The sequence below is a fragment of the Bombina bombina genome, chromosome 6 (assembly GCF_027579735.1).
Source record: "Bombina bombina isolate aBomBom1 chromosome 6, aBomBom1.pri, whole genome shotgun sequence".
NCBI lineage: Eukaryota > Metazoa > Chordata > Amphibia > Anura > Bombinatoridae > Bombina > Bombina bombina.
Window position 1 is genome coordinate 817,414,591 of NC_069504.1, and position 24,207 is coordinate 817,438,797.

General features: G+C 42.3%; 1 protein-coding gene across 1 annotated transcript in view; it reads left to right on the forward strand.

The window, feature by feature from the left end:
* GPAT2 (glycerol-3-phosphate acyltransferase 2, mitochondrial) overlaps window positions 1–24,207 on the forward strand; it is a 744,505-nt gene that overhangs the window by 66,298 nt on the left and 654,000 nt on the right. Inside the window, exon 2 of the mRNA XM_053719460.1 lies at window positions 18,375–18,488. Coding sequence (XP_053575435.1) covers window positions 18,375–18,488 — 114 coding nt within the window. The remainder of the gene's footprint in view (window positions 1–18,374; window positions 18,489–24,207) is intronic.

A 24,207-nucleotide genomic window follows, 5' to 3' on the forward strand; every position in this document is an offset into this window, starting at 1 on the left:
TTTTACTCAGTTCCATCTGCGAACGCTGTAGCTTTGCATGCTCCATCAATGGAACGGAGACCATTCAGATTTATTACAGAGGATAAATCTGGACCCCCTAACAAGAGACTCTCTCATGGTGGATTTCACAGGAACATCTGTCTCGGGGCACTTGCTTCCTGAGACCTTCCTGGGTGATCGTGACTACGGACGCCAACCTGTTAGGCTGGGGAGCTGTTTAGGGTTCACTGAAAGCTCAGGGCCTGTGGTCTCGGGAAGAGTCTTCTCTTCCCATAAACATCTTGTAATTAAGAGCAATCTTCAATTCCTTGACAGCTTGGCCTCAATTATCTTTAGTCCGGTATTTCAGATTTCAGTCGGACAACATCACCTCAGTGGCTTACATCAACCACCAGGGAGGAACTCTGAGTTCCTTGGCCATGAAGGAGGTGACTCGCATTCTGCAGTAGGGGGAAGCTCACAATTGTCTCCTATCTGCCATCCACATTCCAGGTGGCGACGATTGGGAAGCGGATTTGCTGACCAGACAGACTTTTTTCATCCCGGGGAGTAGGCTTTCCATCCACAAGTGTTCTCCAGGATAACCCTCAAGTGGGGGGGTTCGGAGTTGGATCTGATGGCGTCTCGTCAAAGCGCCAAGCTTCCAAAGAACACTTCAAGGTCAAGAGATCCTCAGGCCGTCCTGATGCTCTGGTGGTCCCTTGGGATTTCAGACTAGCATACCTGTTTCCTCCGTTTTGCTCTCCTTCCACAAGTCATTGCTCGTATCAAGCAGGAGAGAGTGTCTGTGATTCTAATAGCTCCTGCCTGGCCTCACAGGATCTGGTTTGCGGATCTGGTCAAGATGTCATCTCTTCCACCTTGAAGGTTACTCTGAGGAAGGACCTTCTAATTCAGGGTCCATTCCTCCATCCAAATCTAGATTGTCTGTAGATTACTGCTTGGAGATTGAACGCCTAGTCCTGTCTAGACGTGGTTTTTCACAGTCATTGTTACTATGCTTCAGGCTCGTAAACCTGTTACTCCTAGAATTTACCATAAGATATGGCGTAAATACCTTTTTTGGTGTGAAGCTAAAGGTTTTTCTTGGAGTCGGGTGAGGATTCCCCAAATGTAATCTTTTCTTCAGGATGGCCTGGAGGAAGGTTTGTCAGTCAGTACTCTGAAAGGTCAGATTTTTTTATTTTTATTTATTTTTTTACTTTTGCACAAACGTATGGCAGAATTACCAGATGTTCAAGCTTTTGTTCAGGCCCTGGTCAGAATCAGGCCTGTGTTTAAACCTGTTGCTCCTCCTTGGAGCCTTAATCTAGTTCTTAAAGTTTTGCAGCAGGCTCCGTTTGAGCTGATGCATGTTTTTGATATACAATTGTTATCTTGGAAGGTTTTGTTTCTCCTTGCTATTTCTTCCGCTCGCAGAGTTTCTGAGCTTTCAGCTCTGCAGTGTAATTCCCCATACCTTTATTTTTCATGCAGATAAGGTCCTTCGTACTAAATTGGGGTTTCTCCCTAAGGTGGTGTCGGATCAAAACATTAATCTGGAAATTGTTGTTCCTTCTTTTTGCCCTAATCTTTCTTCTCTTAAGGAACGTGTTTTGCATAACTTGGATGTTGTGCGTGCTCTAAAATTTTACTTACAAGCTACTAAAGAATTTCGGCAATCTTCTGCCCTCTTTGTTGTTTTCTCTGGAAAGTGTAAGGGTCAGAAGGCCACTTCTATTACTCTTTTCCTCTGGTTAAGAAGTATGATTCGTTTTGCTTATGAGACTGCTGGACAACAGCCTCCTGAGAGACTTACGGCTCATTCCACTAGGGCAGTCTCCTCTTCTTGGGCTTTCAAAAATGAAGCTTCTGTGGAACAGATTTGCAAGGTGGCAACATGGTCCTCTTTGCATACTTTTTTCAAAATTCGACAAATTTGATACTTTTGCCTCGGCTGAGGCCTCTCTTGGGAGAAAGGTTCTTCAAGCGGTGGTGCCTTCTGGTTAGGTCCTTCTGACTTATTCTCCCTCCGTGTCCTCTAGCTTGGGTATTTTTTCCCACTAGTAATTGGAATGACTTTGTGGACTCTCCATGCCATAGGAAAGAAAACAAAATGTATGCTTACCTGATAAATTTCTTTCTTTCCGGGCATGGAGAATCCACAATCCCGCCCTCTTTTTTATTATAAATTTGGCAGTTTTTTCGAGTTATCCTCGGGCACCTTTTCACTCTTGTGTTTCTTCTTTTTCCATTTTCCTTTCGGCTGAATGACTGGGGATTATGGGTAAGGGAAGTTATACTTAACAGCTTTGCTGGGGTGCTCTTTGCTGGCCAGGAGTTGAATATCCCACTAGTAAATGGAATGACGTTGTGGACTCTCCATGCCCGGAAAGAAAGAAATTTATCAGGTAAGCATCAATTGTTTTAATTTTTTTTTAAAAATCAGCTTTATTTTGGATATTGTAAAAATATAAACAGTGAAATAATAATCCTTTAAATAAAAAATACTTAAGGGATGTAAAAGTTAATAAATTGTTCTTCAGTGTTAAATGGTATGTATCAGCAATTAAACACTACATTGCAAAATGTAATATTTTTAAAGCATTTTAACTCGTTTTGTTAACCAGATGTAAATTGTTTTGCAGTTTTGGGAGACACTTTGGAAAAGCCTCTTATCTCGTTTGCTGAGGCCAATTAAGAACAGATTAACATTCAGTATAAATGTGCTACTACAGTTATTAAACAATTGTATAATGTAGTATGGTTAGCTTAAGGTATGCACTTCCAATTCTCATGGAAAAAGATGAGAGAACATTAAGAGAATTAATCAATGCTAGTTGTAAAGCATTTTATTACAAACAAACAGAAACCTTTAAATGAAGAGCCTTTGAATTTTCATCTTGAAAACAAGGAAACAAGAATGGCTTAAAGGGATGGTAAACTCTCCCCCTTTATGAAGAAAATGTTTGATGGAGTTTAATTTATCAGTTGTAATGAAGATGTGCTATAACTTACTTTTTAATATATATGTATATATGAAATTCAAATACCCCGTGCTCTGGCTGCTCAGTTCTTTTTTTTTTCTGTGAGCTAAAGGTATGAACTTTTCTCCAATCAGTGCTCTAGCTACAGCAAAATTGCCTAAAGGTGAGAGCGTTTATTGGAGAACAGTTTGAAGCTTTAGCTCATAATAAAAATATGCCTTTTGAAATGGGCGGTCGGAGCACGGGGTATTTGAGTTTCATATCTATATTAAAAAGGAAGTTTTACTGCATCTTCATTACAACTAATAATTAAACCATCTAAAATATCACTTACATTCCGGATCTTTTTTTTCATAAAATGGAAAGTTTATCATCACTTTAAATTCTGCATGTTGTATAATAAACTTTCGGGAATACATTTTCTTTTATTTTCATGACATTGTTATTTTTAATTTGTGAATTTCTCATGGTGTATTGCGAACTATGGCAAGAGATTATTTTCTGTATAGTTTACTTTATAACTGTGAATAATATAAATTGGAATGAATCCACCTTAATAAAGTTTAACTTTTTATATTGACAAATGGCTGAATATGAATTTTTTCTATTCCACCTTAATAATATGAGCAGCCGAAAGGCGTTAGATGCGTGAGGCGAGTTAAAGGGACATGAAACCCACATTGTTTCTTTCATGATTCAATTATTAGAGAAAACACTTTAAAAAAAGTTTCCAATTTAGCAAATTTGTTATCAAATTTGCTTAGTTCTCATGTTATTCTCTGTTGAAGAGATATTAAGATAGGTAGCGTGCATGTTTGGAGCACTACATGACAAGAAATATTACTGTCATCTAAAGCTTTTGCTAATGTATAACGTTGTAAAACTGCTGCCATGTAGTGCTGCAGACACGTGCACACTCCTGGACTTATTGTCCTGCTTTCCAACAAAGGATAACCAGAAACGGGAGAACATTTGATGATAGAAGTAAATTGGAAAGCTGTTTAAAATTGTTTTATCTGAACCATAAACGACAAATGTTGGGTTTTATGTTCCCTTTAATGTAGTTTCTAATGAATGATCAATAAAATACTATTGTTTTTATGAGAAGTGCCAACGTCATTTTACATTGCTTTGAATAAATGTGATAGTTCATATCCCCAAGGCAAAACATGCTGTGATCTGAGATGTCATCGCAGAAAATTCAACAGGTCTGCAGAAAGAACAGGAAACATGCATAAACCTTCATGGGAATTAATTTTGCAGCGTTGCGCCACATCAGGCTTTTCTATTCAAACAGTGCTCTGGCTACATTTTGTAGGTTTTCTTTAATACAGTGCAGCCAGAGCTGTTTGAAGAGTACAGTCAAATACGGGACAGCGCATTGATTGATGACTGGCACTCAGGGATTTTTTAACCCCACCCCCTAGCCTTTCCCAGTCTGCAAAGCTTTGACTCCTGAGTGTAAGAAATTCTTATGAGCAATGCACCTTTTTATTACTACATTTGTTATCTTATAATTATGTAATGTTAGACCAAGAGCAAAGGAAACAAATTGAAGGGACATTCTAAAAATGTAGCATTTTTTGTTTGTTTCTGCAGCTAATCTGCAATGCACTTTTCAGTTGCTGCAGTATATTATAAAACTTTAAACATTGCTTTATTCTTCAAATAATGATCACAGTGCAATTAAGCTGGTGCCTTAGTGTAAACAGCCTAATTTAAAATTTAATTTCAAAGTGACCTTCATAAAAATTTTCACCAAAAAGTTCTGCCTCTGGTGTTCATATATGAGTCTTCCTCAGTAAACTGTTTTGCGAGTATGGACAAGTAACTGAAAGGTCACTAAAGTCAAAATTAAACTTGATTGAGCATGCAATTTAAAAAAAAAAAAAAAAGTTCAAATTTTCTTTCATTATTAAAGTGTGCAAAGTATTTCTCTTGTTAAGTGTATAAAGTCCACGGATCATCCATTACTTGTGGGATATTCTCCTTCCCAACAGGAAGTTGCAAGAGGATCACCCACAGCAGAGCTGCTATATAGCTCCTCCCCTCACTGCCATATCCAGTCATTCTCTTGCAACTCTCAACAAAGATGGACGTAGTAAGAGGAGAGTGGTGTATTATAGTTAGTTTTTTAACTTCAATCAAAAGTTTGTTATTTTTAAATGGTACCGGAGTGTACTGTTTCATCTCAGGCAGCATTAGAAGAAGAATCTGCCTGTGATGTCTATGATCTTAGCAGAAGTAACTAAGATCCATTGCTGTTCTCACATATTCTGAGGAGTGAGGTAACTTCAGAGGGGGAATAGCGTGCAGGTTTTCCTGTAATAAGGTATGTGCAGTTAACATATTTCTAGGGATGGAATTTGCTAGAAAAATGCTGCTGATACCGGATTAATGTAAGTTAAGCCTTAAATGCAGTGATAGCGACTGGTATCAGGCTTATTAACAGAGATACATACTCTTATAAAAGTGTAATATAAAACGTTTCCTGGCATGTTAATCGTTTTTATATATGTTTGGTGACAAAACTTATTGGGGCCTAGTTTTTTTCCACATGACTGGCTTGATTTTTGCCTAGTAACAGGCTTTCCACTGTTGCAATATGAGTGGGAAGGGCCTATTTTAGTTCTTTTCTGTGCAGCTAAAAATACTGACAGAGACATTCAGCTTCCCTCTGCATGATACAGGACATCTCTGAAGGGCTCAAAAGGCTTCAAAGTCGTGTTTGAGGAGGGTAACAATCACAGTAGACTGTGGCAGTTGTTGTGACTGTGTTTAAAAAACGTTTTTGTCATTTATTATTCTGTTTTTGTTATTAAGGGGTTAATCATCCATTTGCAAGTGGGTGCAATGCTCTGCTGACTTGTTACATACACTGTAAAAATTTTGTTAGTGTAACTGCCTTTTTTCACTGTTATTTAAAATTTTGTCAAAATTTGTTTCTCTTAAAGGCACAGTAACGTTTTTTTTATATTGCTCGTTAACTTGCTTTAAAGTGTTTTCCAAGCTTGCTAGTCTCATTGCTAGTCTGTACAAACATGTCTGAAACAGAGGATACTTGTTCATTATGTTTAAAAGCCATGGTGGAGCCCCATAGGAGAATGTGTATTAAATGTATTGATTTCACCTTAAACAGTAAAGATCAGTCTTTATCTATAAAAGAATTGTCACCAGAGGGGTCTGTCGAGGGGGAAGTTATGCCGACTAACTCTCCACACGTGTCGGACCCTTCGCCTCCCGCTCAAGGGACGCACGCTAATATGGCGCCAAGTACATCAGCCCATAGCGATTACTTTGCAGGACATGGCTGCAATCATGAATAATACCCTGTCAGAGGTATTATCCAGATTGCCTGAATTGAGAGGCAAGCGCGATAGCTCTAGGGTTAGACGAGATACAAAGCGCGTAGATGCTGTAAGATCCATGTCTGAGTCTGATACTGCGTCACAATATGCAGAACCTGAGGACGGAGAGCTTCAGTCTGTGGGTGACGTCTCTGAATCGGGGAGACCTGATTCAGAGATTTCTAATTTTAAATTTAAGCTTGAGAACCTCCGTGTATTGCTTGGGGAGGTATTAGCTGCTCTGAATGACTGTGACACAATTGCAGTGCCAGAGAAATTGTGTAGGCTGGACAAATACTATGCAGTGCCGTTGAGTACTGATGTTTTTCCAATACCTAAAAGGCTTACAGAAATTATTAGTAAGGAGTGGGATAGGCCCGGTGTGCCCTTTTCCCCACCTCCTATATTTAGAAAAATGTTTCCAATAGATGCCACTACACGGGACTTATGGCAGACTGTCCCTAAGGTGGAGGGAGCAGTTTCTACTTTAGCAAATCGTACCACTATCCCGGTTGAGGACAGTTGTGCTTTTTCAGATCCAATGGATAAAAAATTAGAGGGTTACCTTAAGAAAATGTTTATTCAACAAGGTTTTATTTTACAGCCCCTTGCATGCATTGCGCCTGTCACTGCTGCTGAGGCATTCTGGTTTGAGGCCCTGGAAGAGGCCATCCATAAAGCTCCATTGACTGAAATTGTTGACAAGCTTAGAACTCTTAAGCTAGCTAACTCATTTGTTTCTGATGCCATTGTTCATTTGACTAAACTAACGGCTAAGAATTCTGGATTCGCCATCCAGGCGCGTAGGGCGCTATGGCTCAAATCCTGGTCAGCTGATGTGACTTCAAAGTCTAAATTACTCAACATTCCTTTCAAGGGGCAGACCTTATTCGGGCCTGGTTTGAAAGAAATTATTGCTGACATTACTGGAGGTAAGGGTCATACCCTTCCTCGGACAGGGCCAAATCAAAGGCCAAACAGTCTAATTTTCGTGCCTTTCGAAATTTCAAGGCAGGTGCAGCATCAACTTCCTCTGCTCCAAAACAAGAGAGAACTTTTGCTCAATCCAAACAGGCCTGGAACAAGGGCAAGCAGGCCAGAAAGCCTGCTGCTGCCTCTAAGACAGCATGAAGGAGCGGCCCCCTATCCGACAACGGATCTAGTAGGGGGCAGACTCTCTCTCTTCGCCCAGGCGTGGGTAAGAGATGTTCAGGATCCCTGGGCGTTGGAGATCATATCTCAGGGATATCTTCTGGACTTCAAAGCTTCTCCTCCACAAAGGAGATTTCACCTTTCAAGATTATCTGCAAACCAGATAAAGAAAGAGGCATTCCTAAGCTGCGTACAAGATCTCCTTGTAATGGGAGTGATCCATCCAGTTCCGCGGACGGAACAAGGACAGGGGTTTTATTCAAATCTGTTTGTGGTTCCCAAAAAAGAGGGAACCTTCAGACCAATTTTGGATTTAAAGATCCTAAACAAATTCCTCAGAGTTCCGTCATTCAAGATGGAAACTATTCGAACCATTTTACCCATGATCCAAGAGGGTCAGTACATGACCACAGTGGACTTAATGGATGCCTACCTTCACATTCCGATTCACAAGAATCATCATTAGTTCCTGAGGTTTGCCTTTCTAGACAGGCATTACCAATTTGTAGCTCTTCCATTCGGGTTGGCTACAGCCCCAAGAATTTTTACAAAGGTTCTGGGCTCACTTCTGGCAGTCCTAAGACCGCGAGGCATAGCGGTGGCTCCTTACCTGAACGATATCCTGATACAGGCATCAAGCTTTCAAATTGCCAAATCTCATACAGAGATAGTTCTGGCATTCCTGAGGTCGCATGGGTGGAAAGTGAACGAAGAAAAGAGTTCTCTATCTCCTCTCACGAGGGTTTCCTTCCTAGGGACTCTAATAGATTCTGTAGAAATGAAAATTTACCTGACGGAGTCCAGGTTATCAAAACTTCGAAATGCTTGCCGTGTTCTTCACTCCATTCCGCGCCCCACGGTGGCTCAGTGCATGGAAGTAATCGGCTTAATGGTAGCGGCGATGGACATAGTGCCATTCGCGCGCTTGCATCTCAGACCGCTGCAATTATGCATGCTCAGTCAGTGGAATGGGGATTACACAGATTTGTCCCCTCTACTAAATCTGGATCAGGAAACCAGAGATTCTCTTCTCTGGTGGTTATCTCTGGCCCATCTGTCCAAGGGTATGACCTTTCGCAGACCAGATTGGACAATTGTAACAACAGATGCCAGCCTTCTAGGTTGGGGTGCAGTCTGGAACTCCCTGAAGGCTCAGGGTTCATAGACTCAGGAGGAGAAACTCCTCCCAATAAATATTCTGGAGTTAAAGGGATGGTAAACTCTATGTTACTCGTTTATATGACTATTCTTGTTCTATCACAATAATTATGGACACCTAATTTTGTCTAATACAATATATTAGATATTACTCACAAATCGATGTATTGTAAGTCATTCATCTCCGTTTCAATTCCAGCCCCTTGTGATGTCATATTGGTTGTTTAAATATTTAAACCAATCAGTAATCCTGTCGCCAGACAGGCTTACTTCAATGCAATCCGTTTTACGCATGCGCAATATTTCTTTAGCATTACAATTTGGCCATCCAATCAGGATTGTTTAAATCTGATAACTAATTTGCGCGTTCATGTGTTGGGAACGCATGCGTTTATTCTAATTTTCAACACGGCACGCAGAAGTAAACAGTGAATCGTGTAGTATTGTCAAACGATTCATTATTTACTTGAAAGAGTGCCAGTAAGTACGCTGCTGAACTTGTTGTTTTGATGAAATAAAAATTCTATATGTTTTTAAAACTAAATAAAATAATTTTTGACTTACTTATATTTTGTAATTATAAACGTTTGCTTGTTTTATAGGGGAGAGATGTCTCGCACACTCGATTTTTTTATTCACACTGAACCAAGTAAACATTGAATCTCGTGACACAATGTTTACTTGGTATACGTCACTATCCAATATGCGCATGCGTTAAAAATAACACTGTTGGGAGCGTGCAAATTGTATTTTGTGCAGAGAAGGTGTAGGCAAGAGAAGCGTCCAGTTTAGAGATGCAAGCAAATAAGAGGGGCGGAGCGATGCGGCGATAAAAGGGTCAGTAAATATGTATAATTTATTGTAAAAGTACATATAAAAAGTTAAAATGAGTATGCGGTTTAATAAATATAGTATTGAATATTTGAAATATGTCAATTACCAATAACTGAGTTTACCATCACTTTAAGAGCAATATTCAATGCTCTTCTGGCTTGGCCTCAGCTAGCAACACTGAAGTTCATCAGATTTCACTGTTGGGAGCGTGCAAATTGTATTTTGTGCAGAGAAGGTGTAGGCAAGAGAAGCGTCCAGTTTAGAGATGCAAGCAAATAAGAGGGGCGGAGCGATGCGGCGATAAAAGGGTCAGTAAATATGTATAATTTATTGTAAAAGTACATATAAAAAGTTAAAATGAGTATGCGGTTTAATAAATATAGTATTGAATATTTGAAATATGTCAATTACCAATAACTGAGTTTACCATCACTTTAAGAGCAATATTCAATGCTCTTCTGGCTTGGCCTCAGCTAGCAACACTGAAGTTCATCAGATTTCAGTCGGACTACATCACGACTGTGGCTTACATCAACCATCAAGGGGGAACCAGGTGTTCCCTAGCGATGTCAGAAGTCTCCAAGATAATTCGCTGGGCAGAGACTCACTCTTGCCACCTGTCAGCGATCCATATCCCAGGTGTAGAGAACTGGGAGGCGGATTTTCTAAGTCGTCAGACTTTTCATCCGGGGGAATGGGAACTTCATACGGAGGTGTTTGCTTAATTGGTTCTCCGTTGGGGCAAACCAGAATTGGATCTCATGGCGTCTCACCAGAACGCCAAGCTTCCTTGTTACGGATCCAGGTCCAGGGACCCAGAAGCGGCACTGATAGATGCTCTAGCAGCGCCTTGGTTCTTCAACCAAGCTTATGTGTTTCCTCAGTTTCCTCTGCTCCCTCGTCTGATTGCCAAAATCAAACAGGAAAGAGCATCAGTGATATTGATAGCGCCTGCGTGGCCACGCAGGACCTGGTATGCAGACCTAGTGGACATGTCATCCTTTCCACCATGGACTCTGCCTCTGAGACAAGACCTTCTCATACAAGGTCCTTTCAATCATCCTAATCTACTTTCTCTGAGACTGACTGCATGGAGATTGAACGCTTGATCCTATCAAAGCGTGGCTTCTCCGAGTCAGTAATTGATACCTTAATACAGGCACGAAAGCCTGTCACCAGGAAAATTTACCACAAGATATGGCGTAAATATCTTCATTGGGGTGAATCCAAGAATTACTCATGGAGTAGGGTTAGGATTCCTAGGATATTGTCCTTCCTCCAAGAGGGTTTGGACAAAGGATTATCAGCTAGTTCTTTAAAGGGACAGATTTCTGCTCTGTCTATTCTTTTACACAAGCGTCTGGCAGAAGTTCCAGACGTTCAGGCATTTTGTCAGGCTTTAGTTAGAATTAAGCCTGTGTTTAAACCTGTTGCTCCTCCATGGAGCTTAAACTTGGTTCTTAAAGTTCTTCAAGGGGTTCTGTTTGAACCCCTTCATTCTATTGATATCAAACTTCTTTCATGGAAAGTTCTTTTTCTGATGGCTATTTCCTCGGCTCGAAGAGTCTCGGAGTTATCTGCCTTACATTGTGATTCTCCTTATCTGATCTTTCATTCAGATAAAGTTGTTCTGCGTACAAAACCTGGGTTTTTACCTAAGGTGGTTTCTAACAAGAATATCAATCAAGAGATTGTTGTTCCATCATTATGTCCTAATCCTTCTTCAAAGAAGGAACGTCTTTTGCATAATCTAGACGTAGTCCGTGCCTTGAAGTTTTACTTACAGGCTACTAAAGATTTTCGCCAAACATCTAACCTGTTTGTTGTTTACTCTGGACAGAGGAGAGGTCAGAAGGCCTCGGCAACCTCTCTTTCTTTTTGGCTTCGGAGTATAATCCGTTTAGCCTATGAGACTGCTGGACAGCAGCCTCCTGAAAGGATTACAGCTCATTCTACTAGAGCTGTGGCTTCCACCTGGGCCTTTAAAAATGAGGCCTCTGTTGAACAGATTTGCAAGGCTGCAACTTGGTCTTCCCTTCATACTTTTTCCAAATTTTACAAATTTGATACTTTTGCTTCTTCGGAGGCTGTTTTTGGGAGAAAGGTTCTACAGGCAGTGGTTCCTTCCGTTTAAGTTTCTGCCTTGTCCCTCCCATCATCCGTGTACTTTAGCTTTGGTATTGGTATCCCACAAGTAATGGATGATCCGTGGACTGTATACACTTAACAAGAGAAAACATAATTTATGCTTACCTGATAAATTTATTTCTCTTGTAGTGTATCCAGTCCACGGCCCGCCCTGTCCTTTTCAGGTAGGTCTAAATTTTAATTAAACTACAGTCACCACTGCACCCTATGGTTTCTCCTTTCTCGGCTTGTTTCGGTCGAATGACTGGATATGGCAGTGAGGGGAGGAGCTATATAGCAGCTCTGCTGTGGGTGATCCTCTTGCAACTTCCTGTTGGGAAGGAGAATATCCCACAAGTAATGGATGATCCGTGGACTGGATACACTACAAGAGAAATAAATTTATCAGGTAAGCATAAATTATGTTTTTTCTATGCACACTTTCTGAGGCACCAGTTTCTACTGACCATGTGTAAGAGTTTACAATATATATGGATATGATTCTGCGATTGGCTGATAGATGTCACATGAAACGGGCAGGGAAATGGAAGGACATCTTCAAATGTATAAGAAAATAATCTACTAATTTTAAATTTAGAGTAAGTGCTATTTTATAGTCTTTTTTTTTTTATTATGCATATTTTGATTATGTAATTTAGACTTTATCTGATGGTCCTTTCATGTTCTTATTATATCTCTGTTTCATAGGTGCATTTCTACTAAGAGATTCACAACAGGGGCGGAACTACCATTGGTGAAGCACGCCTGCTACTGATTCAAGATGACCTTGTTGGTGACTGAATCACAGCCATTAGAGAGCCCCATTAAACCCAAGGTGAAGTGAACATTCTAAAAAACCTTTAGAACTGATACCCTAGAACGGTGATGGCCAACTTCCTAATACTTTGGGGCAGCATATCAATTTTTTAGAATTCTTAAAGGGATACTGAATCCAATTTACCACCAATCAGCAAGCGCTACCCAGGTGCTGAACTAAAGATGGGCCGGCTCCTAAGCTTACATTCCTGTATTTTCAAATAAAGATTCAAAGAGAACGATGTAAAATTCATAATAGGAGTAAATTAGAACGTTGCTTAAAATTGCATGGTCTATCTGAATTACGAAAGAAAAAATTTGGGTTCACAAGTGAGTATATAAGAAGCATCAAGTGCAGCATATACATATATGGCTATTAAACACAAAAATAATAATATATGTCCTTGGTTGCCCAGTGCCACTCACAAAAGTCCTTAAATCATACTTTTTTTAGTTTAATTTTTCTTCATAAATGAAAAGAGTCCACAGCTGCATTCATTACTTTTGGGAAATAAGAACCTGGCCACCAGCAGGTGGCAAAGACACCCCAGCCGAAGGCTTAAATGCTCCACTCCCCTCATCCCCCAGTCATTCTTTGCCTTTTGTCCCAAGAGGTTAATGAGACCTGTAAGAATTTTTAATTTTTGTTTTTTGTCTCTTATGGAGGGTAGTACTCTTCGCCATGGGACAGAAGTTTTAAGTAGTCCTGTCAGTCTCTCAGTGAGGGCTTGGATGAAAGTTAGAGTCCAGAGATGCAGGGAGAGTCTTTCTGCGAAACCATCCCGACTCATATTAACAGCTCCTCAAGCAATCAGCGTTGTCGCTCCGCTGCCTGTTTTCTTCTCTCAAGTCCATGGCGAAGACGATGCCACTATTCGTCACACTTGAAAGGCCGTGTTCCTGTTCCACGGCGTAGATTCCGGTAAGATCGTTTCATTTTACTTTATAGTCAATGTACTGTAATGTGAATGTTTTCCCGAAAGGTTACACACCTTTGCGGGTCTAACTATATGACATAAGGGTCTCAGTGAGTCTCTGTTAGTATATTGGAATCGAGGGTTAATATCTCCTGAGGGGGGTTATTGAACAGGGGGGTTTATAATCATGTTTGTTATGTGATTCAACCTGCTTATGTGTGATGTTTATGGGCTCGTGGTTGGAACTTTGAGGCCTTTGGAAGTGACGCGGCCTTTGGGTTAGACCTGCTTTTTTGGACTGTTCTGTTCACCTTGTGTTTGGGCGTGGTTACGTTCTGTTCCCCATTTCTGCATCCCTGACCGTGTGGTGAAGGAGATATTCTAGTCCACAGGGGTCTGGTCATAGGAGGTGGTGAGTGCCCCAGCCATTGTGGGTGTCAGGTGCCGTTTTTGTTTTCATACTTTAGTCCATATTGATATTTCCTCTATCCAGTTATGGAGGATTCTGATGCTGAGACTGTGCTCATTTTATATTCAGTTACTGAGGATTCTTATACCGAGACTATTTTGATTTCAGATTCTGTGTCCGGTGACAAATTTGGATTGGCCTTGTTGACACATGTCGACCAGTTTTGTTCTGTATGCTATTTCAGAGCACCTTGTTCCTCTGGCTCGAGGAATCAAGGGACTGCTGAGCCATCCGCCTCTGGGGGTCCTGTCCTCCGAGAGACGAGTTCCCTATAAATTCATACTTCTACACATGCGGGTAACCCATTTTCTGATTCCACCATGCAGGGTGGCGTGTTCCCCCCCGGAGGTTGCAGCACGTTTTTGCTTCTACATAATGTTGGCGATTGTTCGTCTGCAGAGTCCAGACGTTTCTTTGAGAATGTGCTCCTGCCTTATTGTCCCGGGCCTTCCGCCTTGGGGAGGGCCTCTACAGTTCCCCGCAGGTGTAACTGTCCCTGAGTGTTGTGCCTTTCGTTACAGGATTGCGCACCTTCGCGTATTGCTCAGTCATGTTTTCAGTTATTGAATGACCCTATCGTTTCCAGATACAGGGATTTTCAGTCTGCTAATTTGAATGGTGCACCTCATTAGACATGTGGGGATGAGGTAATCTCCTGATTGTCATTTGTTTGAGATCTCTCCCAGTTTTTGAAAGATGGGGCTCCGTTTGGCTGGTCCTGCGGGTAGGTCTGTGTCTTTTTGGGTGTTAACCTTCGGGTTGCCTTCTATTTTATTTATATTCAATGGGATGTCTTTTCTTTGTTTTTGTTTCCTTTGGGAACCTTCTGGGATTGATACTCTTTATTACTTCCTCGGAAGTTGTTTTGGACATGTTAGTCCTATGTTAATTATGTCCGTTTTCAGTTTTTTCCCCTATGAGGGAGAATTTATGCAGTTGCCGGTTAGGACCCTAGGTGCAGGCTGGTCCTGTCGGGTTTGGCTGGTCTTGCGACTGTTTAGACACGTGGCACTGTTCTGCTAGGTTCTGATTTCATCAAAACCTAGATCCTCCCTCATTTGGTGGAGGGTTGGAGGGCTTAACGCCCCTTACCACAGTTGAGCGGTTTGGCCTTAATTTTTAGGCCTCTGGATTTGTCTTTTTGGGCTTGATCCAACAGCTTGTACAGGATAGCTGTCTAGCATGTGGAAGGTTTGCAGTTTGAAGCCAGTTGCAGCTCTTGAGACCTTGCAGGTGTACGCGTAAGCTGTTTATAGTGTATCTACATGCAGCTCTTACTCTTTGACGAGTACTGTCTGTCTGAGTTATAAGAGACCTTTGGGTATTCTTGCATTGTCTCCGGGTGAGTTGGATCTCCTTTTAGGGATCTGTGTTTCCGGGTGATGGTTGTTCCCTGCAGGGACTTTGTTTAGCTTGGGGTTTTCTGGAACTGGGTAGGCTTAGTGCCTTTCTCTTCCTTGTGTCCTTTGCTTGTTCGGAGGTGATAGGGAGACTAGTCCTGCTAGTAGGATTTTTTTAACCTTGAGGTATCCCTTGGTTGTCCTGAGGCTTTGAGAAGTATCTTCATACGACTTCTAGCCTTGCTCCTTGGTGCGTTGGACTTTAGCTAGGGGTGGTTCCTTCCTTTGGTCGGGGCTTTCGAGTTCTTCTCGCTATCCGGATTCTCTGGATATGCATCTATATCCCTTGTGTCTGGCTTTTTGGCCAGTTGGGGTGTTTAGTTCTAGGGTAAGGTTTGCCTGAACTATTAGGTGCCCGGACCTGTTCTTCTCCCTGAAACATCCGGTTGCTGAAGCTTCGCTTGGCCTTTTTCCTGACCCAGTTTTGGGTGGTTTTGCAATCTTGGATCTCAGGGCTGGTAACCCCGACGGTAGTGGGAACTTTGGCTATGTCCTTGCTCCATCTACCTGATCTGGTCATGGTTGGCCAGGTTTTCGGAGTATTTTTTACTCTTTGCCACAAGAGTAGCCCATGTCATCTAGTGGTTAGCTGTGGGGCTTGCACCTTAAGGGTTGTTGGTTTATACCCAGCTGCTGGCGTTGGATGTCAAATTTCTTTTGCGCCTTAGGGTTGCATTCCCCTAGTCATCTTGCCGGTGTTCCTGTGGATTCCCTGCTTCATGCAAATGGGTTGGCTGTGCCTCTGCTTGTCAAGCTACTTGTAGGGGGGTCCTTTTCTAGGACATCTGTGTTGTGAATTTATCTTCCTATTAGCCGGTGGCTTCGGGACTTGAGGACAGTTGTTGCCCTTCCTGTATCATCCCTTTTCTTTAGGGGATATTCTCCTCCCCATGGAGATGGAGTCCTTGCTTGGGGCTTCTCCTGGATGGGAAGCCGAAAGGTGGGATTGGTTCCCCCTGGGGTCTTGCTGGCTCCAAGTCAGACTTTTTGGGCCTTTATTTGATAGATCGGGTTGTACTTGTACTCTGTGTTACGCTCATTCCTGTACCTGTTTCGGGATTCTTTTGTTCCCCTGTCTTGGATCCATGAGGCTGGGTTGGTCCAGCTGGGTGTGGGTCTGCAGGTCAGGATGGCCGAGCGGTCTAAGGCGCTGCGTTCGGGTTGCAGTCTCCTCTGGATGTGTGAGCTTGTTGAGTCTATCTTGTTGGCTCAGTCTGCTAGGGCATAGATTTTCCTTTCAACTTGTTCCATTGATTTCAGAAGAGGGTTTACTCTTCCTTCGGGTCCTGAGGGTATAATCTCCTTCTCAGGGGGCCTCGATTGAGGTTTTGTGCTCCCCTTTTAGAGACCTGTGTGTTGGTCCGGCGACTTAGTTTGCCTGTAGTGTGCCCTCTTTCTGGGGGTTGCTGTTGCGGTCTGTTTCTTGCTTGACTGCTTCCTCTTCCTCGCACGTACCCTCTGTGTCGTCCTGTTATGGACTCTGTGTTCTCAAACTTGGGGTTTTTCACCTGGGTATATTACACACTTTTTTCATGGTCGAATGCCTTGGTATTCTATGGTCAGACACTGGGAGGATTTTGCCTCTTCAGTTGCATTCCGTGCTTGCAGGATGTTGGAGAGACGTCTGTTCTGTCTCTGTGCCCGGTCTTATCCCGGGTTTCGCTTGGTATAGACGTGGCCTCCCCCTGTTTGGGTCCCTTTGGGTCTCTGTGAGCTGGGCTCACTCTTGGAGGTGTTTTTATTGTATTAGGGGACCTTTCGGTTCCTCAGTTCTCCTTTGCCTTGTCCCCTTGGGGATTTCAGCTGGTGTCCCCTTCATTTTTGTTGGTGAGCGGTGGGAGACCGCCTGTTGGGCGACGGTGTCTCCTGGAGGACTGTTGGCTCAGTCGAGTTCGTTTGCGGTCTCTAGTTTGGCTTCTGGACTAACTGCGAGTCAGTGTCATTGTGGCTTTTCCTCTTAATATTTTATCGGCTTCGGATGAAGCAGGGTTTTGTATTGGGTAGAGGTTCAGGCCTGGTGCCCACAGTATGGGCCGCCTATTGTACTCTCCCGTCTTGGCATTCAGTGTCCTCTATAGCTTGGGTATTGTTTCCCCTAAAGTAATGAATGCAGCTGTGGACTCTTTCCATTTAAGAAGAAAAACATAAATTATGCTGATAATTTCCTTTTCTTCTGATGGAAAGAGTCCACAGCTCCCCACCGTAATTTTATGTGGGGCGTCCTTATATTCTTCTGGCACCTTTTTACCCTGATATTTCTTCGACTGTTCCTTGTTCCTCGGCAGAATGACTGGGGGATGAGGGGAGTGGGATGAGTATTTGAGCCTTTGGCTGGGGTGTCTTTCCCTCCTCCTGGTGGCCAGGTTCTTATTTCCCAAAAGTAATGAATGCAGCTGTGGACTCTTTCCATCAGAAGAAAAGGAAATTATCAGGTAAGCATAATTTATGTTTTTTCTTGGGGCCACAAAAACTATTGCAAGCATTCTTAGTTCTACGTTTTCTCAAGGGCCACAAAAACTAGTTCAGAGGGCCACATGCCCTAGAAGTGATATTTCAACCAAATTGTCAGGAACACCGTCAGAGGTGTCAAATAACTGCGTGGGTAGCATATTTGAAAAAATATGACAATTATTTTGTAAAAAAAAATAAAATAGTTTAAACATAGAGGTTACGGTAACCATTCTAGCGTAAATGGCGATTGCGCTCACGTGTTCGCATTTACTTTTAAATTATAATACAAGCGCAAACTAACAAGAATACCCGAATAGCGCTCCACTTGTAATCTGGCCCTTAGTTTATTAAAAAAAAAAAAAAAAAAAATTTCTTTTACACTATAACAATCAACATAAGTGTGGCACTTTTTACCCCTCCTCTCTTTGACTTAATGGTGACGCTCCCACCCCCTTTAATATCCTTTACTTTGACAATCTATAATACATTTAATTAGCAATGTGATTTTATCTTTATGTAAGTTACTGTTTAAAAACCTACTAATTTCCTCTGCATTGTATTGCTGTAATTTGATGGATACAAGCAGTTGTCATTATTTTAATGTTTTTCCTATATTTTTTTCTTTGTTTATATTTTTGGATTTTTTATTTGTTGTATGTCGTATTTATTAGGAACTTTATAAATCAAAAAATATATCAAATAAATTTAAATCCTTTTTTGTATTTCTTTTATTCCAGAACAGGATATGGCCTTTCAACCTGGGGCTAAAGGTTGAAAATATTATTCCATTTCTGGGGATATCTCGTCCATTTGTGGGACGATGCTGCCAGACATGTACACCAAAAAGCATGGTGAGGATATATGAATCTACAGACTAAGCTTATTCTGCAATATTGTATTATGTTTTCCCAACTTAAAACTTAACATTCATACACAAAAAGAGAGAAGCGCACAACTTCGGAATAAACAATAGCGTAATAGCTTGTTCTATGGCTAGTTACCACCCCAGAAGCAGCCTCTTTCTCCTACATTGGTGTATCCGGTCCACGGCTTCATCCTTACTTGTGGGATATTCTCAATCCCTACAGGAAGTGGCAAAGAGAGCACACAGCAAAGCTGTCCATATAGCTCCCCTCAGGCTCCACCCCCCCAGTCATTCTCTTTGCCGCTCTAACTAGTAGCATCTCCCCGGGGGTGGTAAAGAGTATGTGGTGTTAGTTGTAGTTTTTTATTTCTTCTATCAAGAGTTTGTTATTTTAAAATAGTGCCGGCTTGTACTATTTACTCTGCAGCAGAAAGTGAAGAAGATTTCTGCTAAGAGGACTATGATTTTAGCACCAGTAACTAAAATCCATTGCTGTTCCCACGCAGGACTGTTGAAACCAGATAACATCAGTTGGGGGGAACAGTTTGCAGGCTTAACTGCTTCAGGTATGATCAGTCATTTTTCTAACAAGACCCAGTAATGCTAGAACACTGTCAGAAATTCCCTCTGGGATAGGTAAGCCATTGTTATTAGATTCAGCAATAAAAGGATGGCTTATTTTAAGGGCTTATGCTGGTTGACACTATTGTGGGCTAATCGATTGCTTTTTAGCAAGTTTTCAACTTAAATAGGTGTTTTTTTATCAACTTAAAACACTTTTGGGGATTAATTTGCGCCTGGCACTTAGTTGGACACCTAATCTAGTCAGAAAGGCCCCTCCACTCTGGTATGCAGAGGAAGGAAGCCTCATTTTCGCACCTCAATTGTGCACTTGTTTTGACTAGCCAGTTCATGCAGCTTCACGTGGGGAAGTCCGGAGGCATCAGGAAGGGCTCCAGGGAGGCTTATATTCTTACCAAAATAACCCTAAGGAAGGTAAAAGCCACAGGGCAAGCTGTGGCAGAGTACTGTAGTGTGTTAACCGGTTAACTGCTGTTATTAGCTCCGGTTTGGGCATTAAGGGGTTAATTGGTCTGAAAATTTGTGTGCAACCTTTTCAAAGCATTATGACACTGTGGTGAAAATTTCATAAAAATCGGATGTGTTTTTGATGGTTTTTTGATGTTTCAATAATAAAGTGTGCACTTTTATTATTTAAAGAGACAGTAACGTTTTTGTCAAAAATAAATTTTATTGCATTGAAGTTACTTTTAAGTCTGTTAAACATGTCTGAACCTTCAGATAGCCTATGTTCTCTATGTTCAAAGGCCAAGGTGGTTCCCCCATTAAATTTATGTGTGAAATGTGCTATAGCGTCCAAACAGCGTAATGACCGTACAATTACACTTAAAGATATAGCCCAAGATGATTCTTTAGCTGAAGGGTGTGAAGATAGCTCGCTATCCTCCCCTTCTGTGTCAACACCAGCTATGCCCGCGCAAGCGATGCCCAGTACATCTAACGCACCAATTGCGATTACTATGCAACAGTTAGCGGCAGTAATGGATAATTCTCTCTCAGCATTTTTATCCAAACTGTCAGCTTTTCCTAGTAAGCGTGATTGCTCAGTTTTAAACACAGAAAATGAGCAAGCTGACGCAGAGGATAATTTATCTGTAGTGCCCTCACATCAATCTGACTTGGCGGTGAGGGAGGGCCTGTCTTAGGGAGAAATTTCTGACACAGGGAAAGTTTCTCAGCAGGCAGAGCCTGATGCCATAGCATTTAAATTTAAGCTAGATATCACGGATATCGTGACTAAGGAGTGGGAGAAGCCAGGTGTACCCTTTGTTCCCACTTCTATATTTAAGAAAATGTTCCCAATTGTTGACCCTAGAAGGGACGCATGGCAGACGGTCCCTAAGGTAGAGGGGGCAGTTTCAACGTTAGCTAAGCGCACGACTATACCAATAGAAGACAGTTGCGCTTTCAAAGATCCTATGGATAAAAAATTAGAAGGTTTACTTAAGAAAATCTTTGTTCAACAGGGTTTTCTTCTTCAACCAATTTCTTGCATTATTCCTGTAACCACTGCAGCGGCTTTTTGGTTTGAGGAACTAGAAAACTCGCTCCAAAAGGAGACTTCTTATGATGAAGTCATGGACAGAATTCACGCCCTGAAGTTGGCTAATTCTTTCATTACAGACGCCGCTTTCCAGTTAGCTAAATTAGCAGTGAAAAATTCTGGTTTTGCAATTGTGGCGCGCAGAGCGCTTTGGTTAAAGTCTTGGTCCGCGGATGTGTCGTCCAAAACAAAATGACTTAATATTCCTTTCAAGGGTAAAACCCTATTTGGGCCAGAGTTGAAGGAAATTATTTCAGATATCACTGGGGGAAAGGGCCATGCCCTTCCACAGGATAGACCTTTCAAGGCTAAAAATAAGTCTAATTTTCGTTCCTTTCGCAATTTCAGGAACGGACCGACTTCCACCTCTACAGCCACTAGGCAAGAGGGTAACGCATCCCAGCCCAAACCAGCATGGAAGCCATTGCAAGGCTGGAACAAGGGCAAACAGGCCAAGAAGCTTGCTGCTGCTACCAAGACAGCATGAAGGGGTAGCCCCCGATCCGGAACCGGATCTAATAGGGGGCAGACTTTCTCTCTTTGCTCAGGCTTGGGCAAGAGATGTTCCGGACCCCTGGGCACTAGAAATTGTTTCTCAGGGGTATCTTCTAGAGTTAAAGGACCTTCCTCCAAGGGGAAGGTTCCACATGTCTCGCTTATATTTAGACCAGATAAAGAGACAGGCATTCTTACGTTGCGTAGAAGACCTATTAAAGATGGGAGTGATACACCCAGTTCCAACAGCGGAACAAGGACTGGGTTTTTACTCAAACCTGTTTGTAGTTCCCAAAAAAGAAGGAACTTTCAGGCCAATTCTGGACTTAAAAATTCTAAACAAATTCCTCAGAGTTCCATCATTCAAAATGGAAACCATTCGGACAATTTTACCAACGATCCAGGAGGGTCAATACATGACTACCGTGGACTTAAAGGATGCGTACCTGCATATTCCTATCCACAAAGATCACCATCAGTTCTTGAGGTTCGCCTTTCTGGACAAACATTACCAGTTTGTGGCTCTTCCGTTCGGTTTAGCCACTGCTCCCAGAATTTTCACAAAGGTGCTAGGGTCCCTCAGCTAAGGCTGAGGGGCATTGCAGTAGCACCTTACCTAGACGACATTCTAATACAAGCGTCGTCCCTTCCCAAAGCAAGGGCTCATACAGACATTGTTTTAGCCTTTCTCAGATCTCACGGGTGGAAGGTGAACATAGAAAAAAGTTCCCTGTCCCCGTCCACAAGGGTTCCCTTTCTGGGAACAATAATAGACTCCGTAGAAATGAAGATCTTTCTGACAGAGGTAAGGAAGTTAAAGCTTCTGAACGCTTGTCGAGTTCTTCAATCCATTCCTCAGCCCTCCATAGCTCAGTGCATGGAGGTAATAGGAATAATGGTTGCGGCAATGGACGTGGTTCCTTTTGCTCGAATTCATTTAAGACCATTGCAACTGTGCATGCTCAAACAGTGGAATGGGGATTATGCAGACTTGTCTCCCCAGATTCAAATGGACCAGAAAACCAGAGACTGACTCCTCTGGTGGCTGTCTCTAGATCACCTGTCTCAGGGAATGAGTTTCCGCAGACCGGAGTGGATCATCGTCACGACCGATGCCAGTCTTTTGGGCTGGGGCGTGGTCTGGGAGTCCCTGAAGGGTCTATGGTCTCGGGAAGAATCTCTTCTGCCGATAAACATATTGGAATTGAGAGCGATATTCAATGCGCTCCAGGCATGGCCTCAACTAGCGGAGGCCAGATTCATCAGATTTCAGTCGGACAACATGACGACTGTAGCGTACATCAATCATCAGGGGGGAACGAAGAGTTCCCTGGCGATGAGAGAGGTATCCAAGATCATCAAATGGGCAGAGGATCGCTCCTTCCATCTATCAGCAATTCACATCCCAGGAGTGGACAACTGGGAAGCGGATTATCTCTCAACTATGGGGCATTCCGGATCTGGATCTGATGGCGTCACGTCAGAACTCAAAAGTTCCATGTTACGGGTCCAGGTCCAGGGATCCCAAGGCGACACTGGTCGATGCCTTATCAGCGCCTTGGTCGTTCAATCTAGCTTATGTCTTTCCACCGTTTCCTCTTCTCCCACGGCTAGTAGGCAGGATCAAACAGGAGAAGGCTTCGGTAATTCTGATAGCTCCTGCGTGGCCACGCAGGACCTGGTATGCAGACCTGGTGAATATGTCATCGGTTCCACCATGGAAGCTACCTTTGAGGCAGGACCATCTAATTCAAGGTGCATTCGTACATCCAAACCTAGTCTCTCTGCAACTGACTGCTTGGAGATTGAACGCTTGATTATAGCTAAGCGTGGGTTTTCGGATTCAGTTATAGATACCCTGATTCAGGCTAGAAAGCCTGTCACTAGGAAAATTTACCATACGATATGGCGGAAATATCTTTGTTGGTGCGAATCCAAGGGTTACTCATGGAGTAAGATTAGGATTCCAAGAATTTTAGCTTTTCTCCAAGAAGGATTGGAGAAAGGTTTGTCAGCTAGTTCCTTTAAAGGACAGATATCAGCTCTGTCTGTTTTTTTACACAAACGTCTGGCAGCAATGCCAGATGTTCAGGAGTTTGTGCAGGCTTTAGTCAGAATCAAGCCTGTCTACAGACCTGTGGCTCCTCCATGGAGTCTAAATCTAGTTCTTTCAGTTCTTCAGGGGGTTCCGTTTGAACCTCTACATTCCATAGATATTAAGTTACTATCTTGGAAAGTTTTGTTTTTGGTTGCTATCTCTTCCGCTAGAAGAGTTTCTGAATTGTCTGCTTTGCAGTGTAATTCACCCTATCTGGTGTTTCATACAGATAAGGTCGTTTTACGTACCAAACCTGGTTTTCTTCCTAAAGTGGTTTCCAATAAGAATATTAACCAGGAAATAGTTGTTCCTTCTCTGTGTCCTAACCCAGCTTCTAACAAGGAACGTCTGTTACACAATCTCAATGTGGTTCGTGCTTTGAAGTTTTACCTAAAAACAACTAAAGATTTCAGACAAACTTCGTCCTTGTTTGTCGTCTATTCTGGTAAGAGGAGAGGTCAAAAGGCGACTGCGACCTCTCTGTCTTTCTGGCTGAAAAGCATCATCCGGTTGGCTTATGAGACTGCTGGAAGGCAGCCTCCTGAACGAATTACAGCTCACTCTACTAGAGCTGTGGCTTCCACTTGGGCTTTCAAGAATGAGGCTTCTGTTGAACAGATCTGTAAGGCAGCGACTTGGTCTTCACTGCATACATTTGCCAAATTTTACAAATTCGATACTTTTGCTTCTTCGGAGGCTATTTTTGGGAGAAAGGTTTTGCAAGCAGTGGTGCCTTCCGTTTAGGTTACCTAACTTGTTCCCTCCCTTCATCCGTGTCCTAAAGCTTTGGTATTGGTTCCCACAAGGATGAAGCTGTGGACCGGATACACCAATGTAGAAGAAAACAGAATTTATGTTTACCTGATAAATTTCTTTCTCCTACGGTGTATCCGGTCCACGGCCCACCCTGGCATTTTAGTCAGGTTTAAATTTATTTTTATAAACTACAGTCACCACTGCACCCTATGGTTCTCCTTTTTTCTCCTA